The sequence below is a fragment of the Nyctereutes procyonoides genome, unplaced genomic scaffold (assembly GCF_905146905.1).
Source record: "Nyctereutes procyonoides isolate TBG_1078 unplaced genomic scaffold, NYPRO_anot_genome, whole genome shotgun sequence".
Classification (NCBI taxonomy): domain Eukaryota; kingdom Metazoa; phylum Chordata; class Mammalia; order Carnivora; family Canidae; genus Nyctereutes; species Nyctereutes procyonoides.
The window spans coordinates 50,687,297-50,703,786 of NW_026575131.1; the positions used below are offsets into that span (position 1 = coordinate 50,687,297).

The 16,490-nt window shown below is 52.2% G+C and overlaps 1 protein-coding gene across 3 annotated transcripts; it reads left to right on the forward strand.

The window, feature by feature from the left end:
* Positions 1-5,218: 5,218 nt before the first annotated feature.
* Positions 5,219-15,733, forward strand: AP1M2 (adaptor related protein complex 1 subunit mu 2). Of its 3 annotated transcripts, none has more exons than XM_055344777.1 (12): positions 5,219-5,357; positions 6,601-6,757; positions 6,983-7,050; positions 8,488-8,618; positions 8,739-8,886; positions 8,998-9,124; positions 9,589-9,737; positions 9,820-9,891; positions 13,625-13,783; positions 14,337-14,462; positions 14,835-14,910; positions 15,326-15,733. In XM_055344777.1, the coding sequence occupies exons 1-12, from the start codon at positions 5,316-5,318 to the stop codon at positions 15,346-15,348; spliced, it is 1,278 nt and encodes a 425-aa protein (XP_055200752.1). In that variant the 5' UTR covers positions 5,219-5,315; the 3' UTR covers positions 15,349-15,733. The 3 variants fall into 3 exon arrangements, with proteins under 3 accessions (XP_055200752.1, XP_055200753.1, XP_055200751.1); XM_055344778.1 differs by having other exon boundaries at positions 9,595-9,737; XM_055344776.1 differs by having other exon boundaries at positions 8,739-9,124; positions 9,595-9,737.
* Positions 15,734-16,490: the final 757 nt, after the last annotated feature.

The following is a 16,490-nucleotide window of genomic DNA, read 5'->3' on the forward strand; positions in this document are numbered from 1 at the left end:
AATCTTGCTATTCTTGACAACATGAATGGACCTAGAGGATATTATGCTAAGTAAAATAAGTCAGAGAAAGACAAATACTATGTGATTTCTCTTCCATGTGGAATCTAAACAAATGAATGGGGGCACCTGGGTGGCTCAGTTGGTTGGTTAAGCCTCAGCTCAGGTCGTGATCCCAGGGTTCTGGAACTGAGCCCCACATTGGGCTCCCTGCTCAGCGGGGAGTCTCCTTCTCCCTCTCCCTCTGCAGCTCCCCCTGCTTGTGCTCTCTCACTGTCAAATAAGTTAAAAAATAAATCAAAAAAGTGAACAAACAACAAACAGAAAGTGAAAGATAAATACTGAGAATGGGTGGTTGCCACAGCGGAAAGAATGGGTACATGAGAGGAAGAAGTAGGTGAAGGGGATTAAGAAGTACAAACTTCCAGTTAAAAAATACAGAAGTCATGGGGATTAAAAAGTACAGCACAGGGAATACAGTCAATACGATCGTAATTACATTATACAGTGACAGATGGCAACTACACATTCGGTGAGCAGTGTGTAATATATAGATTTGTCGATTCACTACGTTGTACGCCTGAAGCCAATAAAACGCTGTCAACTATACTTCAATTAAAAAATAAAACTAAAATATATTTTAAAATCGATTTAAACAGGCCAGTCACAAAAGGATAAAGGCTGTCTGATTCCACTCATATGAACTCCCTAGAGGTCAAATTCATGGAGATAGAGAGTAGATGGGGGGGGGGGGGACCAGGGGCTGGGGACGGGAAGAGGGGTTAGGGTTTAATGGCACAGAGTTTCAGTTTTTGCAAAGATGAAAAGAGTTCTGGAGAAGGATGGGATAGTGGCTGCACAACGCTGTGAATGTGCTTAATGTCCCCTGCCTGTACACTTGAAGTGCATAAAATGGTAAAGTTGATGTTACACAGATAGACTGATAGGTAAAGTTTTGTAAAACATAGATTTTTAGAAACAGCTGTGACAGGGGAGCATGGGACAATTGAGAGAGCCCAGAGGAGGGACTTGACCTAGAGGTGGATTGAGAGGTCAGAGAAGGCTTCCTGAAGAGGCGATCTTATCGCTGCTTCAGAAATAGGCTAGGAAAGCAAAAAGGAGCAGACATTTCATGCTGTGCGGTTAGGTGCCAGAGGAAAGAGAGAAAGAGAGAGGAAGTGAGATTAAGGAAGTCAGCGCGTCTGGGGCAGTGGGTTCAAGTGGAGGCTTGTGAGAGAGGTCAGCTGGGGTTGTTTCTGCCTGCACTGGCTCCGGCAGCTTGAGGGCAGTGGGAGCCAAGGGGGATATGAGAGTGAGGGAGCTTTCAGTTTCAGACCACTCCCTTTAGAAAAGTGGAGAAGGGGGATGCCTGGGTGGCACACCGGTTTAGCGCCTGCCTTTGGCCCAGGGCGCGATCCTGGGGACCTGGGATCGAATCACACGTTGGGCTCCTGGTGCATGGAGGCTGCTTCTCCCTCTGCCTGTGTCTCTGCCTCTTTCTCCCTCTCTGTGTGTGACTATCATAAATAAATAAATAAATAAATAAATAAATAAATAAATAAATAAATAAAAAGAAAGAAAGAAAGAAAAGTGGAGAAGGGATCTAAGGGGGTGCCTAGAGGTAGAGTCCCAGAGGGGAGGCTGGGGCAGGCTGTAGGCATCTAGGAGGAACTGGGCCAAAGCCATGGCCCCTGGGGACAGGGCAGGTTGCAGCTGAGGCTGGGCGGTTGGGCACGCAGAGCTGCTCTGTTCTCTGAGCCCACTGAAGCTTTTGGGTTCATGAATTTTGCAGCCAAACAGACTGTGAGTTTCAGATTCCAGGGCTCCGGACCCATGCTTTGGGGTTCTAGTTACTGCCTGCAAACATCCCAGGGACCCAGGAGAAGGGCCCTTGAGAGGTTCCGTGATGATGGGCTGGGACAAGGGCCTGGCAGTGTCCGCCAGGGTCCCTGGTCCCCTGGGTCACCCTCTGAGCAGGGAGCAGGTAGGAAGGAGAAGAGCAGTGATCCCTGTTTTTTGAGCAAAGACAGCATAAAACCTTGGGCTTTGCAGGGCTGGAATTCCAGCTCTGCCACCGGTGATGGGGTGACTTTGTCCAAGTTACTTCCTGTCCTCCCCTTAGCAGTGCTGTGAGAGGAGATAATAGGCCTCCCTAACTCAAAGCATTGTTTCCAGGGACGCCTGGGTGGCTCAGTGGTTGAGCGTCTGCCTTGGGCTCAGGGCATGATCCTGGAGTCCTGGGATCGAGTCCCACATTGGGCTCCTTGCTAGGAGCCTGCTTCTCCCTCTGCCTATGTCTCTGCCTCTCTCTGTGTGTCTCTAATAAATAAATAAAATCCTAAAACAAACAAAAAAGGCATTGTTTCCGGAAGCATTCCCACAGGGGAGACATTTGGGCAGGGCCTGGGCATAATGGGCACCACACCAGCAGGGCCTATTGTTGGTAATAGTAATACTCGTATCTGGCAATACGGGGCAGAGCATTTGGGAGTGGGTTGGGGTTGAGCTCTTGAACATGACGACTCAGGTTCAAATTCTGGCCCAGGGGATCCCTGGGTGGCGCAGCAGTTTGGTGCCTGCCTTTGGCCCAGGGTTCAATCCTGGAGACCCGGGATCGAATCCCACATCAGGCTCCCGGTGCATGGAGCCTGCTTCTCCCTCTGCCTGTGTCTCTGCCTTTCTCTCTCTCTCTGTGTGTGACTATCATAAAAAAAAAAAAAAAAAAAAAATTCTGGCCCAGCTGCCTCCCAGCTGTGCAACCCCAGGCAAATGTCTTCACCTCTCTGTGCCTCTGCTTCTCTCCGAGGTAGGAAGACAGGAAATGTTTTCCCCTTGGGTCCTGAATTCTCAGGAACACCAAAGATAGGTAGACCAGAGTTGAACAGCAAAAAAAATAACTAACTTGAAAAAAAAATTGAAGACAGAAAGAAGTATCGGGTGAGACATTCTCAAGGAGTGCATTTCTGCTTTCGTTGCTGTGATATTATCCCCATTAGACACCAGCGAGGAGGGGAGTGGGTAGTTCTGATAGCAGCTGCCACCCTCGCCTCCCTCCCTCAGTCCCTGTGGGGACACCCTCCCCATCCCCAGAGGCTGATAGAGCGTGGGGCTGGGTTTTAGAAGGAAGTATGAGGTCTGGGAGAGCTGAGTGTCCCCAACCCCCCAGGCCCTTTGAGCCTCTCCCTCTCTTAAGCACGATCAGTTCCAGTCAGGCAGGAAGGGAGTGCTCCTTTCCTTCCCCTGCTCATCCCACCAGGAGGGCGGACAGTTAGCGGGTCTGTAATAGCTGATGTGCAAGGAGCACGGGTGCCAGGCCAGGCATCCAGGCCTGCCCAGTAGGCCAGCGAGTGAAGCCTGAGGAAGTGGCAACGAGACTCTTACGACCATTTAACAGGAGGGGAGACTGAGGCACCAAAGGTGCAATCACCAGCCGAATGTCTCAGAGCCAATAGTGGAGTCAGGATTCAAAGCGGCCACCCAGTGTTCTTAACTGCTACACAGTAAATAATAATAGCAATGATAGCAAATCATAATAATATTATTTTTGAAAAGATTTTATTTATTCAAGAGAAAGCAAGAGTAGGGGTGGGAGTTGCAGAGGGAGAGAGAGAAGCAGGCTCCCCACAGAACAGGACCCCGGGATCAAGACCTGAGCCAAAGGCAGATGCTTAACTGGCTGAGCCCCCCCACATACCCCCTAATAATATTGATTGTTGGCTACACCCCAGGTCTCTTCTGAGAGTCGCGTTGGGTGTAGTAACTCAGGCATCTGCATGATAATCTAACGAGGGAAGTTATTTCTATCTTGCAGATGTGCAGACAAGAATTCAGGGAGGAGAGGACAGGTGCCTGAGGTCACCCAGCTGACGGGTGGCAGAGCCAGGACTGGAGCCCAAGCAGCTGGCTCCAGAGGCCTTGTGCTTTACCAGCACATATAAACAACAACAACAAAAACACTATTAGTACCCGCTTTATGCTAGGCTCTGCATGAGGACTCTCTTCTTCCAGCCCATAAGGTCACGGTGGGAAATTTGCAAATGTCAGTCCCTCCCCTGACTTCCCATGGAGATCTCACAGCCCCTTCCTTCCTCAAACCCTGCCAACAGTTCCCTTGCCTTCTTGATCAGAGATGATCATGATCAAGATGATCAAGATGATCTCCCATTATGATCAGAGATCATCTCGTTTTGGGGTTTTTATGTTGTGTGCCTCTCACCCTCCCTCAAAGAGAGCCAGTGGAGTGGCTTTGTCTATTTGCCACCCATAGTGTCACAGAGGGCGCTCAATAAATATTCATCCACTGCATGACTCATCAGCAGCAGTATTACCATAACGAAAGTCGCTTCCATATGCTCAGTCCAACACACAGAAGATGCTCAATAAATGTTTGTTGAGTGAATAATAACATTATAATATAGTCACAATGACTATTTCTTTTGTCAACATCTTAGTGTCACATAATAGGCGCTTATAAGTACTTTTGGAACGAATAAGAATAACATTAGGAATAACAATAAAAGCAGCGACATTTGTTCTGCTCAGAGTGCTACCCACAGTTCGTCATTAAAAAAATTTACTAGTCAGAAAATGAGTGAAAGAATAAATTAATTACTAAATAGTTATTGAATGAATGAATGAATGAATGCATGCATGCATGGATGCATGCATGGTTTGGACAAATGTATTTTTTTCCCTCTCCTCCCCATGGGCCTGGAAATATTATTGAGTACCCAGCGTGGGGCCCTGGGGACACAGATATGAACAGGGCAAAATCCTCTACTGGGGCTGACGTGCATGTGGGAGAGACAGAAGAAAAACAAGATGAGTGGATGAATGGGTGGATGGATGGGGAAGGATGGGTCAGTGGGTGGGTGAATGGGTGGGGGCTGAGTGGGTGGCTGGCTGGCTGGGTGGACGAATGGATGGTCAGGTGCGTGGAGGGACTGCTGGGTGGGTGGGTGCATAAATGGAGATGGGTGATGGGTGGGGGGATGAATGGGTGGGGGGTGAGTGGGTCGATGGCGGGCTGGCTGGCTGGCTGGGTGGACCAATGGGTGGTTGGTCGGTCTGGAGACTCCTCCCATCCGCACTCCTGGGAGCAAAGGGAAAGTGAGGCGGGGCAGCCGGCCCCTCCGGAGCCCCGCCCTGCTGCAGTCCTCGCGTCGGCCGACAGCGCCGCTCACCTGCGCGCCTCCCCTTTAAGACGCTCTCACCTGGGCGCTCACCTGCGCGCGGGCGCTTCCGCAGGAAGAAGGAAGCAGCGCCGCCGTCGCCTCCCGGCGCTCGCTCCCCGCCTCCCGGGTCCGCCGGCCGCTACCATGTCCGCCTCGGCTGTCTTCATCCTCGACGTCAAGGGCAAGGTGGGCCGGGCGCGGGGGGTGTCGGGGGGAGGACAGGTGAGGCCGCGCGCCCCTGCGCCCGGGGGCGGCCCCTCCTCGCGGGCGGGGGGGCTCCAGAAAGCCCCGGGAGCGTGGGAACACCCCTCCCCCAATCCCTGGAAGTCCCGGGTCGAGGCCCACCTCCCCTGTTGCCCCTCAGCGCGCCGCGCGCGGGCTGGGCCTTTGCCTCTCGGAGCCTCAGTTTCCCTGTCCGGAAAAATGGGGAGAACGAGGTCCCCACCCGCTGGGAGTGACTGCAACTCGATGAGCGTCGACTGCTTAGCCCTGTAGCCCCGCTGCAAACATTAGGGGTTCGGTCGCTCGGTTGAAATGATTTTTATCACCCTCATCATCCACATGATTAATATTTGGGGAAGACGGCAGGGGCGGGAGACCCTCGTTCCCGTTTGGGGCTGCCTTGTCCCTTCCTGAAGCCCCCTCTCAAGCGCCTTGTCATTTCATATCAAAAACCACGGTGGTTGGGGACACCTGGGAGGCTCAGCGGTTTGGCGCCGCCTTCAGTCCAGGGCCTGATCCTGGAGACCCGGGATCGAGCCCCACGTCGGGCTCCCTGCCTGGAGCCTGCTTCTCCCTCTGCCTGTGTCTCTGCCTCTCTTTCTCTCTCTGTGTCTCTCATTAAAAAATAAATAAAATCCTTAAAAATATATATAAATAAAAAACCAGGATGGTGGTGAAAACTCAAGTGCTTGAGGACCGGCCCTGCGAGGTCCTGGTTCTCAGCCCTGGACTAAACCACCCTAGGAGGCAGTACTGTTAGTATCCAGGGCTCGCTGCCTGCCAGACGGCGGCTCTGTGCGATGTATAATCTCTCTTTCTATAATTTTTTTTTTTTGCCTCATTCCCCCTCCTCTCCCCTCCCCATCCCCTGATTTCCCCACCTCTTAGAGACCTGGTTCACACCTGCCTTTCTCCAGCCTTCAAATGAAGACAGTGCTGGTGCCCGCCCCACAGGTTGTAGTGAGAACATAATCAGTTAGCAAACACCCAGTCTTTGGTAGGACGCGGCCTGGTCCTCAGTGAGGACCCTGGATACGTTGCCCTGGTCACACACCCGTTTTACAGAGGAGGAAACTGAGGCAGAGAGCAGCAGAGTCTTGCCCCTGCCCGTCAGCCAGGGAGTAGAGTCGGAACCAGGCCCTCTGACGCCCCTGGATGAAGGGTCCCGGATTCCAGACGTGACCAGGCCTTCTCTGCTCACCCTTAGCCCCTGATCAGCCGCAACTACAAGGGCGACGTGGCCATGAGTGAGATTGAGCACTTCATGCCTCTGCTCATGCAGCGGGAAGAGGAGGGCGCCCTGGCCCCCCTACTGAGCCATGGCCGGGTACATTTTCTGTGGATCAAACATAGCAACCTCTATTGTATCCAGCCCCCAGCTGGGATCCTGGAGGCCTGGGGTGGTAGCAGCTTGGGCCCAGAGAGAGTAGACTGAGGGCAGAAGTGCACAGCACATCAGGGGCTCAGGTTGGGGTGGAGGGGGTGGACAGAAATGAGGTGAGGGTGGGGGGACAGCCAGAGGTTTTAGGATCTGGGCTCCATTTGAGACCTCCAAAAAAGCACCTTTTCCTTAACTTTGCTGCACATAGTGGTGGCTACCACGCTGAAGAATGCCAACGCCTCCCTCGTGTACTCCTTCCTCTACAAGACAGTGGAGGTAGGTTCTGGCTTCCCGTTGGCCAGCTGGTCTGTCTGTCCACCCCCCTGCACCCCATTTGCTCTTCTCTTTCAGGATCCATCTCTCCTAGGAAGCTTCCCCTGACCTCCATTGAAACCCCATCTCTGTGTTCTCATTAGCTGCTAAGGGATCATCTCTCCCTGTAGGGCAAGGACCAAGCAGGTCTCCAAGAGAGTGCACTGCTCAAACCTGGGCCAGAGAATACTGGGTTGCAGTCCCAGCCCCCTACTCTTCCTGGCTGTGTGACCTTGAGCAAGTCACTTCTCTCAGTGTCTCTAAACTGAGGGTTACAACAAGTCCCACCTCGGGGTGTTGTACAAATTAGTCAAATTCATATTTATGAGTGATTCAAACAGGGGCTTAGTACACAGTGAGTGCTCAGTAAAGGTTTGGTGGTGGTGTTAGCGTTAGCACGGCTAGAGAATCCTATAATAATTTGAGTGCTTGCTAAATCGCATTCTCAGTGACGGAGAAAGTGCTCAGTAAATACTTTACAACAAACAAGGAATATGTATTGATTTGTCTCCTGCCAGGCGAAGAGGGGACACAGCTATGCACAAGGCAGGTGCAGTCCCTGCCTGTCCCAAGGAGTTAAAGGGCATGAAGGAGATTGAACAGGACATCATGAGAACGAGTGACTAGGGTGCTAGTCTCACCGTGATACTCAGAGAGGAGGAGGGATGTAGCGGCTTCACTGGGGAGGTGACATTTGAGCTGAGGCCTGAATGACAAGGAGTCCATTGTGAGAAGATTGTCCCAGGCATAGGGGACGGCATATGCAAAGAGGTGAGAATGGAAGGCAGGCCAGTGAGGCTGGAGCAGAATGAAGGTTGGAAGGTTTCTCAAATTGTCAGATGACTGATAGGTTCTGTGCTGTGGTTAAGCCTACAAAACTCCCAGAGGCTCTGAACTTGGGGACCCAAACCCTTAAAGCCCTGTGAATTCAGGGGTTCCACGAACTTAGACGTATTTCTGTATAACAGATTTCCTTGCCCATCTCATATATTTTATGCATTAAAACCCTTCTGTAAACAGCACCAGATACACAGCATTCCGTGGTCCACAGAAAAGAAAAGAAACGAAAAGAAAACGGCTCTGAGCCCTTCTAATCCCTCCTCCAGGAAGGCTTCCTGGACCTCCCTGCCTCTGACTTCCTACTTTGTGGTTTCCTCATTTTCACACTCTACATGTTGTATTTCTCTTGGTCCCATTATCGGTCCATTTCCCCCACTAGACTGTTCCATGAGACCACGGACACTGTTGGTTGTGTTCACCATTAATGTCCCAGTGTTTGGTAGATAGTAGGCACTCAATAGTTGCTTGGTGGATTGCTGGCTGGCTGAATGGGGCCCCAGCCCGTCATATGGCTGTACCACAGCCATGCCTCTACTGGTGTGTGTTTCCCTGCACCCCCAGGTTTTCTCTGAGTACTTCAAGGAGCTGGAGGAGGAGAGCATCCGAGACAACTTCGTCATCGTCTATGAGCTGCTGGATGAGCTCATGGACTTCGGCTTCCCACAGACCACGGACAGCAAGATCCTCCAAGAGTGAGTGGGCCCTGGGGGCAGCCCCAGGGTGAGCCACTGATGGAAGGAACTTGGGGGGGGGGGAGGGGAGAGGGGAGTGTCCCTGGGTCCAGCTGCTAGTCACCCCCACCCTCCTGACAGGTACATCACGCAGCAGGGCAACAAGCTGGTGACTGGCAAATCCCGGGTGCCACCCACTGTCACCAATGCCGTGTCCTGGCGCTCCGAGGGCCTCAAGTACAAGAAGAATGAGGTCTTCATCGATGTCATAGAGTCTGTCAACCTGCTGGTGAGCCCGCACTCCTTCCGTGGCCTGGGGGGCAGGAGAGGAGGCCCGATGATGCTCCTTGACACCCCCCCCCCCCCCCCCCCCCCCCCCCCGCCATATGTGCATTTTCAGGTCAATGCCAATGGCAGCGTCCTTCTGAGCGAGATCGTGGGCACCATCAAGCTCAAGGTGTTTCTGTCGGGAATGCCAGAGCTGCGGCTTGGCCTCAACGACCGCGTCCTGTTTGAGCTCACTGGCCGTAAGCATCTGGAGGGGGATGCACAAGGGAGCCCACCCTGCCCCTCCTGGGGACCCAGAGAATTCCAGCTGGTTCTCCACTCAGCCCTCGAGCGCCCTCTGCTGGTCCTGACCGGTGCTGCAGCTGCTGGCTCCGCGGCGCCGACAGGGCTTCATTGTTGGGTGCCTGGTCCACGCACCGCGAGCGGGGAGGCAAATCACTGCCCCCGTGGAGCTGACATTCCAGTGGGCGTAGGAGGCGGAATAGCATCACATTAAAAACCTGGCAGCACGAGCCAGATTCCCTGAGTTCAGATCCTAGCTCTGCCCCTGGCCGGCTGGGCGGCCCTAGGCCTGCTCCTCATCCTCCCTGGGACTCAGTCTCCTTACCTGTGCGATGCAGGTAACGGCGCCTGGGAGGCGGGAAAGGCGGGGCTAGAGACCCTATCCCAGGCCTCCAGGGTCACCCACCCACTCGGCTCCGAGTTTCAGGGAGCAAGAACAAGTCCGTGGAGCTGGAGGACGTGAAATTCCACCAGTGCGTGCGGCTCTCTCGCTTTGACAATGACCGCACTATCTCCTTCATCCCGCCCGACGGCGACTTCGAGCTCATGTCCTACCGTCTGAGCACCCAGGTGAAGCAGGGTAAAGCCCCACTGCAAGGGGCGAAGGCTGACCCCCAGGGCCTCCAAGAACTTCCTCTTCTGCTGTCTGCAGGTCAAGCCATTGATCTGGATTGAGTCCGTCATTGAGAAATTCTCCCACAGCCGCGTGGAGATCATGGTCAAGGTAGGCCCAGGGGAGCAACACTCACAGCGCTTGATCTGCCAGCTCTCAAGTCCTCCCTGGCTCCCCATCGCCCTCCAGCCACGCTGGTCTCCCCGGTGGTTCTCACGCACGGTCAGGCACAGTTCCCTGAAGGGGCCTTGCACTGGCTGTTCCTTCTACCTGGGTTGCTTTTCCAGCAGCCGTGCTCACAGCTTGGACTCCCACCCTCTCCCGCCCCCTCTGGTCTCTGCTCTACTGACCATCACATCTACTTCTCTCCTGTGTGGATTTCTTTTCCACACAGCAGGCACATAGTAGGTTCTCAATACTGTCTAAATGATGGACAAAGTATTAGCTGTCCCTATTATGATTTTAACTGAGCCTCTTACCTTATAAGGGAACTAAGGGACAGGAGGGAAGAAATAAAAGATATCCTGTCCTCAAGGAGCTTGAGGCCAGCTGGAGAGACAGACAAACCTTCAGCAAGGTAGATCCCTAATCTGCCCACTTCACACTCCCTCCACTGCATATGCCCTGGTCTCCCAGCTCCTGCCTTTACCCCCACCGCTGCCAACTGTCTATTCCTTTACAGGGCACCTATGAGCATCAGTCTGGCTGTGTCTCTCTTCTGCCTAGAACTTTCCATGGCTCCCACTTCACTGAGAGTAAAAGCCAAAGTCCTGGCAGCCCACAAGGCCCCGTGACAGTCTTCCCTGTCACCTTCCTATCTTTTTTTCTTTTTTAAAGATTTTATTGATTGCTTGATTGCTTGATTTATAAGAGACAGAGGCAGAGACATAGGCAGAGGGAGAGGCAGGCTCTTCGAGGGGAGCCTATGCAGAACTCGATCTGAGCCGAAGGTATGTGCTCAACCACTGAGCCACCCAGGTGCCTCTCACCTCCCTATCTTTACCTCCTTCCTCTGTCTTCCTCCGTCACTCCATTCCAGCTATATCGGCTTTCTCTATTCACACCAAGCAAGGTCATACCTCAGTACCTTTGCACTGGCTATTCCCTTTCTTTGGATCATACCACCTCCTTGTCCTAGGTATCCCACATGGCTCCTTCCCTCATATCCTTCAGCTTTTTTGCTAAATGTCACCTCCTCAGAGTCCTTTCCTGATTTCCCTATTTAAAATTGCAACCCCTTATCATTCCCCACCTCCCTCTCTGCTCTATTTTTCCCCTATGACTTAACACCAACTGACATGTTTTACCTATTAACTTTCTTTCTTTTATTTAAAAAAAAGATTTTATTTACTCATGAGAGAGAGAGAGAGAGAGAGGCAGAGACATAGGCAGAGGGAGAAGCAGGCTCCTTGCAGGGAGCCCAATGTGGGACTCCATCCTGGATCCCAGGATCACACCCTGAGCCAAAGGCAGACGTTCAACTGCTGAGCCACCCAGGCATCCCTACTTATCTACTTTCATATCAAATATATATATATACATACATAATATTTATGTGGTTTAAAGAAAGTAGTCAGCATATTCAAATGTGCTTGACCGCAGACTCTGAGCCCCCACATTGCCCTCCCCCAATTATTGCTCACCCCTTCCCCAGAGGTAATCATGATCTTCAATTTTATGTAAATAGTTTCTTTGCCTTTCTTTATAATTGTGCCATCCATATTTTTTTAAAGATCTTTTCATTTTTTAATTTTTAAAGATTTTATTTATTTATTCATGATAGACACACAGAGAAAGGCAGAGACACAGACGGAGGGAGAAGCAGCCTCCCAGCAGGGATCCCAATGTGGGACTTGATCCCCATCCCAGGATCACACCCTGAGCCAAAGGCAGATGCTCAACTGCTGAGCCACCCAGGCATCCCTCACTTTTTATTTTTAACTTTAAGTTTTATTTTTAAGCAATCTTTACACCCATTATGGGGCTCAAACTCACAATCCCAAGATCAAGAGTTGCACGCACCACTGACTGAGCCAGCCAGGCGCCCTGCCACCCACATTTTTACCATAAATATTTTGTTCTGCTGGTTTCCGATCCTATCAGTGGACTGACTTGCTTTGTGTAAGATTGACTTTTTTTCAAAGATTTTATTTATTCATGAGAAATACACAGAGAGAGGCAGAGACATAGGCAGAGGGAGAAGCAGGCTCCTCACAGGGAGCCGGATCTGGGACTCGATCCCAGGACCCCGGGATTGCGACCTAAGCATCAAAGGCAGATGCTCAACCTCTGAGCCACCCAGGCGTCCCTGTGTAAGATTGACTTGAACACAAGTCCCAGTAACTGTACCTATGGCCCTTTTTATAGCTGTAGAATATTCCACCATGGGGATCTTTTCCAACTATTCCTTCTCCTGCTTGAGTTGTCCTAATTCTTGGCTCTTCTAGTTGTTGCCATGAACAGCTCTGCATGTCTCCCAGTGTCCCAAAGAGCTCCTCCACAGCTTAGAGTGACCCCTCTTTTACAGATGGGTAAGGAGGTTTGGAGGGATGAAGATGTCACCATCTAGCAAGGGCAGGGAGCTACTTTGAACTTAGGTCTGCTTGGCTCAAGAGTCTGTTTTTATTATGTATTTTTATTTTTTAAAGATTTTATTTGAGATAGAGAGTGAGAGACTGAGCTTGGGGTGGAGGTGGCTACACAGGGAGAAGGAGCCTGCTGAGCAAGGAGCCTGACACGGGTTCCATCCCAGGACCCCAGGCTCATGACCTGAGACAAAGGCAAATGCTTAACCCACTGAGCCACCCAGGTGCCCCAAGAGTCTGTGTTTTTATATTTGACCTTGTTCCCTGGTTTTGGGGTGTCAGGGAAGTTGGATTGCAGGGTGAATGGTCACCAGGCAGGGTCTTGACACCCCTCAATGTCCCCATCGCTGTGCGCAGGGAAAAGGGGAAGGGGCCGTTAATACTGGTGCTTGCCGGAAAGAATATCCCTTCTGGTTTATTTCTAGGTCCTCTGCCCCGATGCCACCTCTCAGATATCCCTCCCCAAATTCATCAGTAGTAGTAATCATAATGCTAGCACATAGAACACTTAAAATCCCTGTGTTCAAAGTTTGTCTCGTGTCATGTGCTAGATACAGATAAGGTAACTTGTTCATTTATTTGTAAGGAAGGCCAGCGATGGTTGACAACACAAATTCGACTCAAGTCCCTGCTGTGCCAGGTACCAGCTTACTGTCTCGCACAGAGTGCCTCACTCTCCTCATCTGTAAAATGGACCTTAGGGATGGGGAATTAGTGAGAGGGCCAAGTGGTTGGCTCAGGGCCCAGCACATTAGGGACTTTTTTTTTTTTTTTAAGATTTTATTTATTTATGAGAGACACACACAGAGGCAGAGACACAGGCAGAGGGAGAAGCAGGCTCCACGCAGGGAGCCCGAAGTGGGACTCGATCCTGGGACTCTAGGATCATGCCCTGGGCCGAAGGCAGGCAGTCAACTGCTGAGCCACCCAGGCTTCCCGTAGGGGGTCATTAAATGCCCATTATCAAATAAAAACTCCTCTGTGATGGGCAGTGTTGGCACTTTGGGCCAGGCAAAGGTGTAGGATGCTTTCCAAAAGGAAAGTCACTAAGAACAGAGCCTCTGAAGTCTCCTGTGGGTGTGACCCCCCAGCCCGGCCACCTGTTGGCTGTGCATCTCCAGGCAAATGCCTCAGCGTCCCTGTGGTCTCCATTTCCTCTTCTGCAAAATGGGCAGGATGACCGTTCCCACTTCAGGTTGCTGAATATTTGCAGAATCCAAGAGTGAATTCTTCACACCCTATACCCTCTCCACCAACAGGCCAAGGGGCAGTTTAAGAAGCAGTCAGTGGCCAACGGTGTGGAGATATCTGTGCCCGTCCCCAGTGATGCCGACTCCCCTCGCTTCAAGACCAGTGTAGGGAGTGCCAAGTACGTGCCGGAAAAGAATGTCGTTATTTGGAGTATTAAGTCTTTCCCGGTGAGTACAGGGATGGGTGTGGGATCTGAGGGACCTGCCCCTGTGGCTTGCAAGCAAGGCAGAGAATAAATCAGAGACCTGTGTGTGTGCACAGGGTTATCCTTTGAGGGTAATAAGGCTGGAAAGCAGGCCAGCGGGGTGGTTAAGCACCCCGGCTCCCAGGTCTTAAGGAAACCAGTCCTGGGGTTCAGGTTCTCCACCCTTTCCTCTGTGAGCTAGACAGCCTCGGGAAACCCACTTCCCTTCATGGAGCCTCTGTCTGTCCATCTGTGAAATAGGACCACATTACTCTCTTCCTTGGGCTGCTTGCTGCAGGATTTGGTCAGTCCTTGTAATCTGGGAGGGTCCATCAGGGCCTGGAAAGTGGGGGATGACCATTAGAAGCTCTCAGAGCAGGCTTTATAGATAGAAGCTTCAGCTGTGTCTCAGCCATGAGCCTTTCCTTTCTGGTCTGAAATGGTCAAGGAACAGAGCCGGCACTGGGGGCTGCCGTGAGGATGGTCTGGGGCACACAGAGGCCTTTGGTGTGTCTGATGCGCCCATGTGCCCTCAGGGGGGCAAGGAGTACCTGATGCGTGCCCACTTTGGCCTCCCCAGCGTGGAGAAGGAGGAGGTAGAGGGCCGGCCCCCGATTGGGGTCAAGTTTGAGATCCCATATTTCACCGTCTCTGGGATCCAGGTGAGTGTAGCGAGCCGGTGTCTTCTCTCTTTGGCCTCAGTGGCTTTCCCATTCTCTTGTCCCTTGGCTTGGGTCACTTCTGCTCCCTGGCCTGGGTGACCTCTCCTCTGTAGCCGGCCTGTGCCACGTGTTTCCCCAAAACCACGTTGTGTCTATTCCCTTACACTGTGCCATCTCTTTCCCAGCGTCCTGGACTGTCTCCCTGCTCTCCTCTTCCCACAGCCCATGTCATGCCTTTGCCCCAACCCATCACCTCATTATTCATAGACTGTCATCCTATTCCCTCCCCCATCAAGTTGTGTTCCATATGGTTCTCTCACCACAGCCGGTCTCTCTCCACAACCTGGGCCACCTCTCTTCATTCCCTTTCAGGTCAGATACATGAAGATCATTGAGAAAAGCGGTTACCAGGCCCTGCCATGGGTTCGCTATATCACCCAAAGTGGCGGTAAGGCAGACGGTGGGGTCAAGGAAATCAAGAGGATGGTCTCGAGGCTTTGATCACACTCTGGCTTGGAGGGCACCAATATTCAGCAGGCCTGGCCTCAGACCTACCCTGTCGTTATCACCATGCCAGCTGGGCTTCAGTTTGCCCATCTTTAAAATGGGGGCAGTTGCCAGTTCTAAGGTACTGATAGAGTTTGGACAAGGGACTGAACGCACAGCACTCAATCTGTACCCAGAAAGGAGCTGCTTGTTGCTATGGTTACTATCCCTGTGCTGAACCCCATTCTTAGCCTTGTTACGTACCCATGGGGTTGATCATGAGCACTAGGGTGGGGATGGATTAAATGGGGGGGTAGGTTCCCCTCTCTTCTCTTTCCCCAACTCTGAGATGGTCTCTGCTCCTTGTTTCCTGGCAGATTATCAACTTCGTACCAGCTAGGAGAGAGAAGAGGTGGGGACTTGGACGTGGGGCCTTCCCTCTCCCTGGGCTGGGCAGTCGACTTGAGAGGGAGGAAGATGGGGGATGTGTGTGAGGGAAGGCCCCCGACTTAGCAGTTTCTGCTCCTGGCTTCCTCCCTGCCTTTCCCTCAATCCACAGGCTGGGAGGAACAGGCCTGCCTCCCCTACCTCCCTCTGCCTCGGGGCTCCTCCCTCCTCCAGTTTTATATGAAGAAACAGAGGAGGGCCTCAAAGCCCCCCTCATGAGTGCCTTCTTGCAGTGACCTGCCTTAGGGGTATTGGGGCCTCTCCTTCACAGCTCCTGAGCCCAGAGGCCATGCTGGCCCACCCGGAGTTTTAGGATGGTATTAAAAAGAATGAATCTAGCTGCTGTGTATATTCTTGGCTGGGGACTGGGGATGCCAGGGACATCCCTGAAGTGCTGGGACAGGAGTGGGCAATGCATATCCATTTCTCAGCCCTAGTCCTGGCCGGTCTGTGGCAGTGCAGTTGCCCCTCTCCCCCTTGCTCCTTGGGCCCCAGGCCCAACCGGCTCCAACCCGGCTCTCACACCATCAGTTCCCCTTGCAGCAGCCAGAGGGCGCCTCTTAACTGCTAAGTCCTAGGTCTTGGCTCTCTCAGATCCCTCCCAGGGCTCCCGTGTTAAAACTAAAAACTCAAGGGCTCGTCGCTTATTGCAGTCCACAAGCCTGATGTGCACTACCCCTCCCTCCACTTACCGGTCCTCACCTCCTGCCACTCTCCCCATTTAGTCCTCAGCGCTTGCTTTTTTTAAAAAAAAAATTATTTATTTTATTTATTCATGAGAGACACATGCAGAGGAAGAAGCAAACTCCATGTAAAGAGCCCGATGTGGGACTTGATCCCGGGAATCAGGGATCCTGCCCTGAGCCAAAGGCAGATGCTCAACCGCTGAGCCACCCAGGGGTCCCAGTCCTCAGCGCTTCTGCTTCTCGGTCACTGCATCCATAACACCCTTCACCTCGCGTGCTTTCCCCCAGATAGTCACATGGCTCCTTCCCTCACCTGCAAGTCGCACATGTCACCTCCTCGGGAGGCCCTGCCTGACCTCCCTATTTCAACGGCCTTCCTTTCCCAAGAGGCTTTCGCTTACCTGTTTTC